This window comes from Mesoplodon densirostris, chromosome 2, assembly GCF_025265405.1.
Source record: "Mesoplodon densirostris isolate mMesDen1 chromosome 2, mMesDen1 primary haplotype, whole genome shotgun sequence".
NCBI classification, from domain to species: Eukaryota; Metazoa; Chordata; class Mammalia; order Artiodactyla; family Ziphiidae; genus Mesoplodon; species Mesoplodon densirostris.
This window is the reverse complement of record NC_082662.1, coordinates 47,539,039-47,551,619: the sequence shown is the minus strand read 5'-3', so window position 1 is coordinate 47,551,619 and position 12,581 is coordinate 47,539,039. Positions and strand designations below refer to the sequence as shown.

General features: G+C 54.7%; 1 protein-coding gene across 1 annotated transcript; it reads right to left on the bottom strand.

Annotated features, from left to right (window-relative positions):
* Positions 1–367: 367 nt before the first annotated feature.
* Positions 368–9,105, bottom strand: BSND (barttin CLCNK type accessory subunit beta). The gene is made up of 4 exons (XM_060083920.1): positions 8,929–9,105; positions 3,780–3,873; positions 1,650–1,926; positions 368–782 (listed from the first exon to the last, which is right to left on the bottom strand). Exons 1-4 carry the CDS (start codon positions 9,103–9,105, stop codon positions 368–370), a joined length of 963 nt encoding a protein of 320 aa, XP_059939903.1.
* Between the last annotated feature and the right edge of the window lie 3,476 nt (positions 9,106–12,581).

The window sequence follows — 12,581 nt, the reverse complement described above, 5'->3', positions numbered from 1 at the left end:
CCTGAGAGGCCTTCACAGAGGATCGGAGACACGGGGGTAGCACCCAGGAGGGCTCCTGTTCAGAGGCCAGCTCTGGGGGGAGGCAGAAAGGGCTCTTGAGGGCCCTGGCTGCTGCAGATCTTCTCAACTAATCATATTTTACCTTCAAAGCTTTACAAAAAGTATTAATAATTGGAACAGCAATGGCCCAATACTGTAATCATCTCCTCCCTGTGCATTTCTGTGCAGTTCTCAAAATGCTCTCGGGTCCACTGTCTCCTGTGAGCCTCCATCTAACCCCATTTTGCAGGTAGTGAAATTGAAGTCCTGTGTGGTCACAGTGGGGTTAGCCCCGGAGCCAGGCTAAAACCCAGGGAGCAGTTCCATGTCAGCCCTGGGCGTCGGGCTCAAAGCCCAGTTCCTTGTCCGGAAGGGGGTCCCCAGGGCTGTCGGGAAGCCCGTAGTACAAGTCTTCCTCTTCCTGTTCCAGGTCCTCTGTACCTGCGTCCGAAGCCTCCTCTTCCTCCTGCTTTGTCCTTGGGGGTCTCTGCCAGGAGCTGGGCAGGGCTGCCACCTGTAGCTGCTTCTCTGGAGGCACATCCTCCAACGTTGGGGCATCAATGAGGGCAAAGTCATGGAAGCGGTCCAGCCGGCACCTGCAAGCCTGGGGCTCCGGGGGTGCAGGCTGGGGCTCCGCCCCCTCAGATGGTGCCAGGTTGAGGCTGCTGCCCTCACTGGAGCCCACGTCCAGGTCATCTTGGAAGGAAGCCAAGGGCGCAGGTCCCTGGGGACAGGTCGGGGAGCTGCAGGGGCAAAGGCGGAAAGGGCGAGGGGAGCTCTGAGTCAGACTTCCTGGGTCCAAATCCTACCCACTAGCTGCAAGGCCCGGGGTAGGTGAGTTCACCTGTCTGGGCCTCAGTTCCCTCCTCTGTAAAATGGGGGAAGTAATAGCATTCACTCCTATGTTTATCCCTGAGATTTACAACAGATAATGTATGCAAAGCACATTGCACAAGGCCTGGCACATAGTAGGTGCTCAAGGAATGGGCCTTTATTATGTTATCCAAACCAGGTCACTCCTCTGCCTCTCCAATCACTTGGAGGTCTCCTCTGGGTCCACGATCCCTGTCACACTGGGTGTCACCTTCTGTTCCCTTGTGTGCCTCCCCCATTGGACGAGGAGCTCCCACAGGGTAGGGGCTGTCAAGGGCTGGCAGGGAGTAGGTACCCAGTAATGCTGGTGGATGAGTGACTACGTGGATGAATGAGGAACCCAGTTCATGAACAGCTGGGGACAGGGTGGGGCGGGGAATGACCTGACTGAGGTCACAGAGCACATCAGTGGCAGAGCCTGGATTTGAACTCAGGTCCTCTGGCTCCCTGCCCTGGCCCCAAATACTCATGGCGAGTATTCGGACAACTCTGAGGTAGGACCGATTATTCCCATGTGGGGAAACTGAGGCTCGGGAAGGTGAGGAACATCCGAAGGTTACACAGCAGAGGAGCTGGGATTTGAACTCAGGCCCATCTAAGCCGAGACCCAAGTGTCTGCTACCCCTGCTGCTTCTCAGGGTGTCCCCAACCTCTCTACTCCCCAGTGTCCCCAGCCACCTCTCAGTGGCCACACCCCTCCTCCTTCACCCCAGCGCCCCTGCACTCTGTGCACTCACCCGGGCCTGCCCTGACTTGGGTCTCTTTCTCCCTCGTCCTGGTCCGAGCCCCTGTGGATGACCACGGCGGCTTCCAACAAGGCCTGAGGGTCGCGAGGGCTACCTTCTCCTCCATCGCTGGCTCCTGGCTGTGGCCGTCCCGGCTTAGGAGCCAGGATGGGGTGGGGGTCTTCACTGTAGCCCATGACCTTCATCTGCATGTGGCTGAAGTCCGGCAGGCTCTGGTCGTAGGCGGCTTCCTCCCACAGCCTGACGTAGGGGGTCTGGGGACTGGGCGGGGGCACAGCAGACAGCGGGAGAGAGAACAGGCAGGTGGGCAAAGATTCGATCAACAGAGGTCAGTGCCGTCCCCTGGCCCACCTGCTCCGCGCACCGGCTCTCCCCCGATTTCAGAGAAGCCTCTGCGGGTGGTTACTGTACCCAGTTCATTGATGAGGAGACTGAGGCCCAACAAGTTAAGCTGAGTGGCAGCGCTCAGACCCTCAGTCCAGTGTTCCTTTCACCTGCGTCTCCAAAGTTAACTCCAAGGTTGCGACTGTCAAATGAAGACCAGTCGCGTGGACTGAGCGTTTGCTGGGTTCTAGACGGTGGCCTGAAGCCTTTACATTTATCATCCCATTTATTCTGAACGACACCTTGAAGCAGAATGGTCGTTCCCGCTTTTCAGATGAGGACAGAGCAACAGTAAGAACCAGCTACTGAGTGCTCCTTGCAGGCCGGGCTCTATCAGTTAGCTCATCTAACCCTCCCTGTAACTCTGGGAGATACTGGAGGAAGCTGAGGCACAGACACCTTAGCTGGCTTGCCCAGGTGGTGCAGACCTAGGGGGTGGTACTGGGGCTCCAAGCACCACTTTCTCCACTGCTCTCTACAGTCCAGGGCTGGGAGAAGCAGGGAGGAGTGCAGGCTCAGGGTGGCCTGAGCCCCAGCTCTGTTCTAGCAGCTCTCCCTGTGGGACCAGTCCTGAGGCTGGCCCCCACACCCACCCACCCACCCAGGTCTGGTCTGGTGTTGACTCCCTGTGAGGTTTGGGGCTTGTGATTGCACTTCTTGAGCCTCAGTTTCCACATCTGTGTAACGGTCCTGCCACCCACCCCCCCACTTCACAGGGTTTCTATGAGGACTGAAAGAAGAAATGGACACAAAATGCCTGACTTGCTCTCTGGTGCTTTGGAAGCACTTCCTACTAATGATGGCAAAGACTTATAGAGGGCCCGGTATGCCCCAGGCTCTGTTCTTAGCACTTTGCTTATTAAAGTCCACCATCCATATCACAGGTTCCGCATCCGCAGAGTCAACCAACCATGGATCTAAAATATTTTTTTTTAAGTTCCAGTAAGTTCCAAATAGCAAAACTTGAATTTGCCACACACTGGCAACTACTTACATAGCATTTACACTGTATTTACAAATATTGACATAGCATTTACATTGTATTAAATATTATTAGTAACCTAGAGATGATTTAAAGCATATGGGAGGATGTACATAGATTACAAGCAAATTCTAAGCCATTTTATATAAGGGACTTGAGCATCTGCAGATTTTGGTGTACTTGGTGGGAGAGGGTGTCTGGAACTCATCCCCTACATATACTGAGGGACAGCTGTATTATCTCACTTAGCCCTCCCTGAAGCCTAGGAGGAAGGTACTATTAGTATCCTTATTTCACAGATGGGGCAAAGAGAGGCAGGTTGCTTTCCCAAAGTCACCCAGCCAAAAAGTAGCAGGGCCCCAGGGCTGTGCCTTGGCCATCATCATGCCTCTTGTTTGCTACAGTAGTTGGAGTCACCGCTGCGTGGGATTTAGGGTCACACCTATTTTTGATTTCTGGTCTGCCTCTACTTTGCCACGAGACAGGACAAAAATCCCTGAGCCTCAGTTTCCTCATCTGTGAAATGGTAATAATAAAGCTCACCTCATAGAATTGAGAGGTCAAAACAATCCATGATTTCTGATAGTATGTTCTCAGTAAGTGGGAAGGCAAAGCCAGAGCCTGGGGCGGGGGGGAGACACCGCCCACCCCTCCGGCCCCCCGTCCTTGGCAGGGGGAAGACTGGCCTGAGGGGCTCACTACCCCTCCCCTCCCTCCACTGCCCCACCCCCGCCCCAGAGGGCCCGGCACCCACCTCTTCATCTCAGCAGTGAGCCCGTTTTCCAGCAGGCCCAGCGCCTTCGGTGACAGGATGCCTTGGAAGTCAGAGTCAGCGGGTACGAAGGTGATCTGCAGGGGAGAAGGCTTCTCTGCAGCTGCCCACACACATCCGTGGTCCCTGCTCCCCCAGAGCACGGGCCTAACTTCTCCACATACCCTAGGAGAGAGGCCTGACAAGGGAGGCCACTCCGTTTGACAGGAGGGTGCCTGCTCAGGGCCCAGCACCTGTGGCCGGCTGGACCTCTGGGTTCTTCTCTCACTGGCTCTTCATTCACCCAGCACCCATGGAGCATCAGCTGTGTGCCAGGCACTCTTCTAGGCACTAGGGGGCAACCATGAGTGAATGAGATGAACACCCCTGCCCTGGGGGAGGTCATATCTTGGCATTGCCAGGGGTCCTCATCCAGTGCCCAGCACTTGCCCTACCAGGAGTAGGCCCTTCGTCCGCATCTGGTGAGTGAGTGGGAAGCAGTTCATGTGTTTCTTGACACAGACAGAGGCTGCGGTGGGGAGCACAGAGAAGTGGATGGCTGAGGTTGTGCCTACACTACTGAACTGCTCACTTAAAAATGGTTCAGATGGTAAATTTTATGTGTGTATATTTTACAATTTAAAAAAGTAGGACTAGGGCTTCCCTGGTGGCACAGTGGTTGAGAGTCCGCCTGTCAATGCAGGGGACATGGGTTCATGCCCCAGTCTGGGAAGATCCCACATGCCGCGGAGCGGCTGGGCCCGTGAGCCATGGCCGTTGAGCCTGCGGGTCCGGAGCCTGTGCTCCGCAACAGGAGAGGCCACAGCAGTGAGAGGCCCGCGTACCGCAAAAAAACAAAAACAGAAACAGAAACAAAAAAATAAATAAATAAAACAGTAGGACTAGTAATGCCTGTCTCCTGGATTCCATGAGATAACATATAAGGAGTCCCCCAGCACAGAGCCTGGCACACAGTAGCTGCTCAGTAAATCATAGTTTGATGCTACTGAAGATGAAGTTACCTGAGTTCTCTGAGTCTTGTTCCCCTCAGCTGAAAATTTGTTCAACAAATATTTGATGAGACCCTATTGTGTTATGTCAGGTTCATAAATAGCAACCTCTTTTCTCCCTTCCCATAGAGCACGGTGAGAGAAAGGCACTTGTCTGCACCAGGAAAGCACCCAGTCCTGCTGCGGAGAATGGAATGATAGATGGATGTGTTCTTAGAACTCCTGTGAGGGGTAAGCTTCCCCCAGATGTCTGGAAATGAGGGAGGGGCCTGGGTATATTCCACACCCAGTTAGTATGTCCTGCACTTGCCAGCTGACTCTGTATTTCCTAGAAGCTGCCCCTTCCTCCAGTCATCCTCCTCCTCATCATCATCATAATCACCACCACCACTACCACCCACCATCTCCATCAACATCATAATGATGTCATCACCATCAACATCAGCACCAGCGCCTGCATCACCATCACCATCACCATCATCATTATCACTCTACAGCATCATTATCATTGTCACTGTGAAAAGCCTGGAGGAGAAGAAAAGTCCTGAGAATCTTACAACACAAGTTCTTTTAAGAAAGGGTGACAGGCAGAGTTGACGCTGGGGAGGGGAGATCAGATCATAAAGACCCCAGAGCATCAGACTAAGAAATTCAGCCTTTAATCCAGAAGCAATAGGAGCCCTGGAGGAGTTCTCAGCAGAATACATAGCCAGATTTGTGTTCAGGCAGAGTTTTGAGCAGTCCCCAAAGGGAGGGAACAGTGGGATGGAGGGAGACCCATGGAGAGGACCAATCCATCAACCACCAATCAGGGGCCTGGTCCTGGGCTCCAGCAGAGCAGGCAGGAGTGGGGAGAGGGCAACTTGTAGGCAGAATCGGAAGCCAGACAGGGAGAGGCCCTGCTTTCCCAGACAATCCTTCCCCTTCTCCCAGTTCCCCTGCCCCATCTCAGCTAATGGGCACAGCATCCCTGACGGTCCCACCTGCTAGATTTGCCCCGATTCCTCCTTCCCTCTCAAGCCTGAGGCCCAGCTGACCACCAAATCTGACCAAGTCTACTTCAGAAATTCAATAAAATAAGCTGGATGGAAGTACTAGGGCCATGCCCAGCCACAGCAGGTACTATATGTTTGATGAACTGGAAATGTCTTCTCAGCTCCTACAGCCTTGGGTTCAAGTTCTGCCTTAGTCTAGGAGATGATCATCCTCCCTTGGACCTGAGAAGGAGCCTCCCCCACTCGTCTGGTTGCTCTTGAAACGTCCTCCTCCCAGATGTCAGCCTGATAGCTTCCTTGAACTGTAAAGCTGCTCACAGCCCTCCCTCATCCCATCCACTGAAGGGTCAGGTCCAAGTTCCTCAGCATGGCATCCAGGTCCCGTGGACCCAAGCCCCACTCCCTCTCCGCCTCACTTCGCTCCCCACACCCTCCGGCAGCCAGGCTGACCCACTTGCCTTGTTCTTTCACCTCATGTCTTTGCTCATGCTGTTCCTTCTGCCTGGAATTTCTTTCCCCATCTTTTCTGCCTGGTGAGCTTCTACTTAACCTACAAACCCCAGCTCATCTTCCCTGTGAAGCCCACTCCCTCCCCATCAGGCAGAAAATTGCCTCCTCCATGAGACCCCCAGGGCTCCAAAGACAGGGACAGCTTCATTCCCATGGGTACTGGCTACCCCTTCCCCCGTATCATAATCGGCTAATTCCATTCCCTTATGTTTATATTTTTTTCAATCCAGAAAATTCCCATTCGTCAGGCACTGAGGCAGGGGAGAATCCAGCAGGGAGGATGGGCACCAGCATTTGCTGAGGGCTCCGATGGCCCAGGCTCCAATGAGACAATGTGGGAGACTGGGACCCTCGTCTAGCACACCTCCCTGGTTTACGACACACTTCCCTCCCCTCCTTCAGTGTTCCAGCCCTAACAGCCTGCGTCCCTGAAACACACACCCACGTCTGTGCTCACACACCTGCACACACATCCAGAGACCCTCCCAAAGCCACAAACACCTGTCCTGAGAACGCTGCCTTCGCATTGGCTCCAGGCCAGGTGTGATGCCAGGTCCCCACCTACAAGCCCCCACTGGCTCCTCCCCAGGCCCGGGCGAGCCTCTGCCAAGGCCACAGAAGTGGGACACAGGGAGGGGCATTTGAGTCAGGGCCTGGTGGGCACTGAAACCTGTGCCGTTTCTGACCCGCCATGCGACCTCCACAGCACATGAACACGTGAATCTATCAACAGTTACTCATTAATACCCAGCAATATTCTCTCCTCCCCCCACCCGCTCCCTCAACCCCACTGCCACCCGGTCATTCTGCCCACCGCCCACAGCCAGCCCTGTGAAGGGGGTGAGGGCAGGAAGGACACTCCCCCACCCCACCCCGGCCATCAGCTTTCTGTCCCCCAGGGCCCTCTTCTCCCGGTGACCTCTGCTCAGAACACTGAACAGAGAGAGGTGAGTTGACTGTAAACTGCTCAGTAAATGACCACAAACCAGCTGGGACCGCCTCAGTGCTGAATGAACGCGCTAACAGCCCGGGGCTTCCCACAGAGGAGACAGGACTGGGAGAGCCGAGCCCAGGCCCCCAGGATCCTCCTCCCTCCTCCCAAACCCCAGCACGGCCATCCAGGCAAGAGGCGAGGAGGTGTCTGAGCGTGTGAGGCTGCCTGGGGCCTGGAGCCCTGGGTGGCAGGCCCAGCAAGGCCCTTAAGATGCGCACTCTTTCCCACCCCCTCTTCCTGACTCACATATTCTACAAATGTGGAAACTGAGGCTCAGAGAGGGAAGGGGCTTGACCAAAGTCTCCCAGGTAGTTAGAGGCAGAGCCCAAGTTAGAATCCATGCTTCTTTCCTTGTCTCCCTGGGTCTATCTGACCAGCTGCTGTGACCTTGGAGAAGTCACTCAACCTCTCTGGGCACTGAAAGATTACAACTCCTGATATGCCCATTTCACAGGGTTGTTGAGAGGGTCACTAACAGTAAGGGTGGCAGCGCTTCACCTAAATATAACACTCTACGGTTTACAAAACTGCCCATCTCTTTTCTGATCTCCATAATAACTCTGTGAGGCTGGGAGAAATAGGAGCTCGGGGCCTCATTTTGCAGCTGAAAGAAACTGAGGCTCAGAAAGATAAAGGTCACACAGAGCGTTTGGAGCAGAGCTGGAACTAGACCTCAAGATTCCCAAACCCGGGGCTTCCCTGGTGGCGCAGTGGTTGAGAATCTGCCTGCCAATGCAGGGGACACGGGTTCGAGCCCTGGTCTGGGAGGATCCCACATGCCGCGGAGCAGCTGGCCCCGTGAGCCACAATTACTGAGCCTGCGCGTCTGGAGCCTGTGCTCCGCAACGGGAGAGGCTGCGATGGTGAAAGGCCCGCGCACCGCGATGAGGAGTGGCCCCCACTTGCCGCAGCTGGAGAAAGCCCTCGTACAGAAACGAAGACGCAACATAGCCATAAATAAATAAATAATAAATAAATTAAAAAATAAATAAAATAAAGATTCCCAAACCCGTGCTCTTCCCATCACTAAGTCACTTATTAGGCTAGGAGTCCGTTAAAGCTTCAAAAGATAGAGCTGCCTAACCCATGCCATCAAGGTTACAGCTGACCCACCCAGAACACTCAGCAGCCCTGGGACACAGGAATCGCCCTCCCGAGGTGGAGGGTTATGCTTTAGGCGACACACATCTGAGCTCTGATCCCAACCCTGACATTGAGGAGCTGTGGAACCTCACTTTCTGAGCCTCCGCCTTCTCTAGTGTAAAATAGAACTTCAAAGGTACCAAAAAGTTCAGGATGAGGACTGAACTGCCCCAGGGATGCAGGCGTGCCTGGCAGGCAGCAAGCCCTCATAAACTCTGGTTTCAAGCACCTGGACTGTGTGGTGGGTTTTGCTGTGACTCCCCCATGGTGCCTAGTTCAGGGCTCCAGATCCAGGGGGCTCCTGATCAATCTCTATGATAAGGGATAGATGGATGGATGGATGGATGGATGTTCAGGAGAGTGGAGATAAGAAAAGAAGGGGTAAAGGGGAAAGGATTACAAGATGATTGAAGGATGGGGGATTGATGCCTGGAATAGAGGCACAGCCCCAGGCCCTCCTGGGCCCTGGCCCCCCGGCCACCTGTCCCCACGACCACCTACCTTGGGGTAGCACTGGCACATGCTCCAGATGACACCCCCGATCACCATGACGCCGCCCACGGCGTAGAAGGTGCCGTAGACCTGGGGCCGGTCGTGGCTCATGAGGAACGTGCCGAGGGCCAGCAGGAAGAGCCCCAGCATGATGAAGCCGATGCGGAAGGTCTTCTCATCAGCCATCGCTGCCTGGCCAGGCCTGGCCTGTGTGCCACCCGTGGAGGGGCGCCAATGAACCAGCCAGCCTTCTGCACACACTCACACCGGAGGAGTGACGCTCCGGGATCGCTGCAGATCAGGGCTTCAGGTAAGAGGGAGGGAGGCTCCCTTCGGGTCCAGCTCAGCCCCTGGGAGCACCAGTTCTCCAGGCTGGAGGAGCTACGCTTGGGTGGCCACGTGCTCCCACCTTCACTCCCTCTCACCTTCCCTCTGGGCCCTCCGGAGTGTGTGGGAATCTGAGTGAGGGAGACACGAGGGAAGGAAGGGGAGGTTCCAGGGGCTGGGCCTCAGCCAAGGCTTTGACATCACCTCATTTGCCTGTTTGGGGCCAAGCTGGGCTGACAGGTGGCCCCGCACCATCCAGCCACGGGAAGCAGATACAGTGCTGCAGCCCAAATACATCAGAATGCCACTGGAGGATCCCACAGGGTCCCACAGGCTGGCATTTTAGAATCCTGAAGAATTCTAGACTATTCTAGGTCATGTGCCCATCTGGCCCCTATTTATTTGACCATAGCTGCACGCATGGCTCTGTTCTAAACATGTGACACATATTAACTCATTTAAGGAACCCCGTGAGGCAGGTATTACTATCCCTTCTTTACAAATGAAGATACGAACAAGTAACTTGCCCAAGGTCACGCAGCTAGAAAAGGCAGAGTAGCTGGGATTTGAACCCAGAGGCCGTGGGTCCACAGCATTGCCACTGGGTGATACTGCCTAACTGTAGCACAAGGGTTAAACGTGCAGACTCTGGTGGCTGGACAGTCTGCCTGGGCTTGGGTTCTGGTTCCTCTATTATGGCGCAGTGTGGTCTTGGTCAAGTTACCTCCTGTGCCTCAGTTTTCCTCCTCTCTACAATGGGGATAATAATAGCAACTCACAGGATTGGGTCTATCCCCAGGCCTGGTCTCCCTGAGTGCCTCTGTCCCCTTCCCGTACTCTGTGCTCCAGCCAGGCCTGCTGGCTCTGAGCTGGCCATGGTGAGGAAATGCCCGTCTAGGGTGTGAATAGCCAACAGCAATTTCCTTGCCTCCTAACCTAGGAAGATGCCTTCATCCTAAGAATGACACTCTAATGGTGGAATTTCAGTCCTGCGGACAGGATGATGGTAAAAATCAGATTCTCTTACAGGATTATAGGAAAATGAGGGTCAACAGTATCTCTAAAAGAAAATGTTAACATGTTGTTTGTATGGTAATGAATTGCCGCTGCAGGATAAAAGGCTTTCATTTGGCATCCTGACTTCATAGGTTTGGGGATTTTCCTGTTTGTGATCGTCACCCTCTCCCTCCTCCCCAAAACAAGCTGTGCTGGTTCCCGACATCACACCTGTGCTCACGTGATACCCTCTGGCATCGCTGCCCACAGCGCCTTGGGGTTTCATTGTGAAGCTGTTTCTCCTTCACCAGCCCTCAGACCCAGCATTTACAGTTTGCGGAGCCGGTCCCCTGTAGCAGAGCTTGGGGGACCCTCCCAGTGAGAGGCTGCTGAGCGGTCAGAGAGGGCGGAGAGGCACCAGGTGACATCCATGTTTGTTTCCCGGGGTGACCTTGGCCTGGTGGCTCCGCTCTGGGCTTGAGTCTTGTCATCAGTGATTGAAGGTGGTATTAGGCCACCTCCCAGGGGTTGTGGAGGGAATGACATGATGGAGGGAAAAATGCTTTGTAATCTGGGATTATTTATAGGGCAGGACCGTCCAGGGAAATACTATTATAATCATCTTATACAGGCTCAGAGAAGGGAGGCTACGTGCCCCGCCCAGAAAAGGAGACCGGGGCCCAGAGGGGCCTCAGCCTGCCTGTCTGGTCCTGAAGCCCCGGCCCACGGAGGGATTGGATCTGCGGGGTCGCGGTCCAGCAGGAGCCTCTCGCGCCCCCTGGTGGCCATCGTAGCTCGCGCTTGGCGAGGTGCTTTCACACCCCGTAGGTCATGCCTGAAACCCGCAGCCCCGTGAGGGGCGCAGGGAAGAGGTTATCGTGCTATTTCACAGGCGAGGAAACCGAGCCCGGGGAGATTTCCCCAAAGATCTCCTCAAACTGAATCGGGGGCTGAGCGGTGACCGGGATCCACACAGTCCCAGCCCCATGGTGGATGGATCGGATCTGGTCCTCAGGGCTTCCTGAGAGTCCTCCGGGTCACCCGAGCACTCTCCGTGTCTCCCCATCTTTTCTTTCCTCGCCACGACCCGGCCTCCTTTCCACCTTTTCTCTCCTTAAAAGAGGGGGGTAGGGGGGAAGTGGCAACGAGTAAGAAGCTCTGGGACAAGTAGGTGCTCGGTAAAATGGGTCTAGTCTAACCTCTTCCACAGAGCCGCGGTGAGGGTTAAGCGGGGACACGTGAGTACCGGGCATTGGAAGTATTGGGTTGTCCGCGGTTCCCGTTCGCGTCGCACCTGCCTCTGACTTCTGCTTCCTTCCCTGCAAAGCGGGGTTGGGGGGAGGAGCGGTTGCGGAGTCTGCCATCTTCCAGCAGAGGACGCGACAACCACGGTTTTCTTCCGGTCTGCAGAATTCGGGGTCCTCGCAAGATCCTAAGAGCTGCTGCAGGAAGGGGAAACATCACACCCATTTGACCGATGCAGAAACTGAGGCTCTGCATCAGTAATGGCCCAAGATCACAGAACCTATAAATAGCAGAGCCAGGGTTCAAACCAGGCCCCACGTCCCTCTCTTCTTGAGCGCCTGCTACGTGCAGGACGCTGAGGTATGAGGTGTCTGATGAACACGGGTTTTCAGTGTGATGGCACTTGGTCCTGTCTTCTGGGGCACAATATGGTAAAGGCTCTGGGATATGCCTGAGGTCCAGCAGGTGCACAAAGCAGACAGAGGGAGAGACTGGGGTGGAGGGGGAGGAACGAAGGGATAGATTCACAAGAGGGATTCTTGAGAAGCCAGCTGGAGTCCTGTCAGGGCAGGAAAAGCAGTTCAAGGCAAAGAGACCAGTGTGTGCAAAGGCCCAGAGGCAAGTAAGCACTGACACATAGCTGGAGGTAAAACACTAAATGCTATGCGCACGTTCACCCCTACACTGCATACTCCTCCCCTTCCTGTTCCTCCATGTCAGATCCATCCTACCACCACCGGGATACCCTAGCCGACATCCTCACCTCCTCTCTCACACCCACATCCTATCGGCCCTAATTCCGAGACAGAAGAATCCAATCACTTCTCACCCCCCACCACTGCTCGTCACCTTGGTCTTGAGCTCAGAGAGGCGGCAGTGAGTGGTGGCGTGAAGCGAGATCTTAATTCCCTGCCCAGGAATTGAACCTGGGTAGCCTGGATGACAACCAGGAATCCTAGCCACCACACCCCCTGGCTCTTGCCCCCAGTGAAAAATGCATTTCTCACGGAGGCAAAACTGTAAAAACCGGTCAAAGTTTATTATCAGAGACATAGCACAACAACAAGTGGGAGAGCACACAGAGAAAGAGTTTG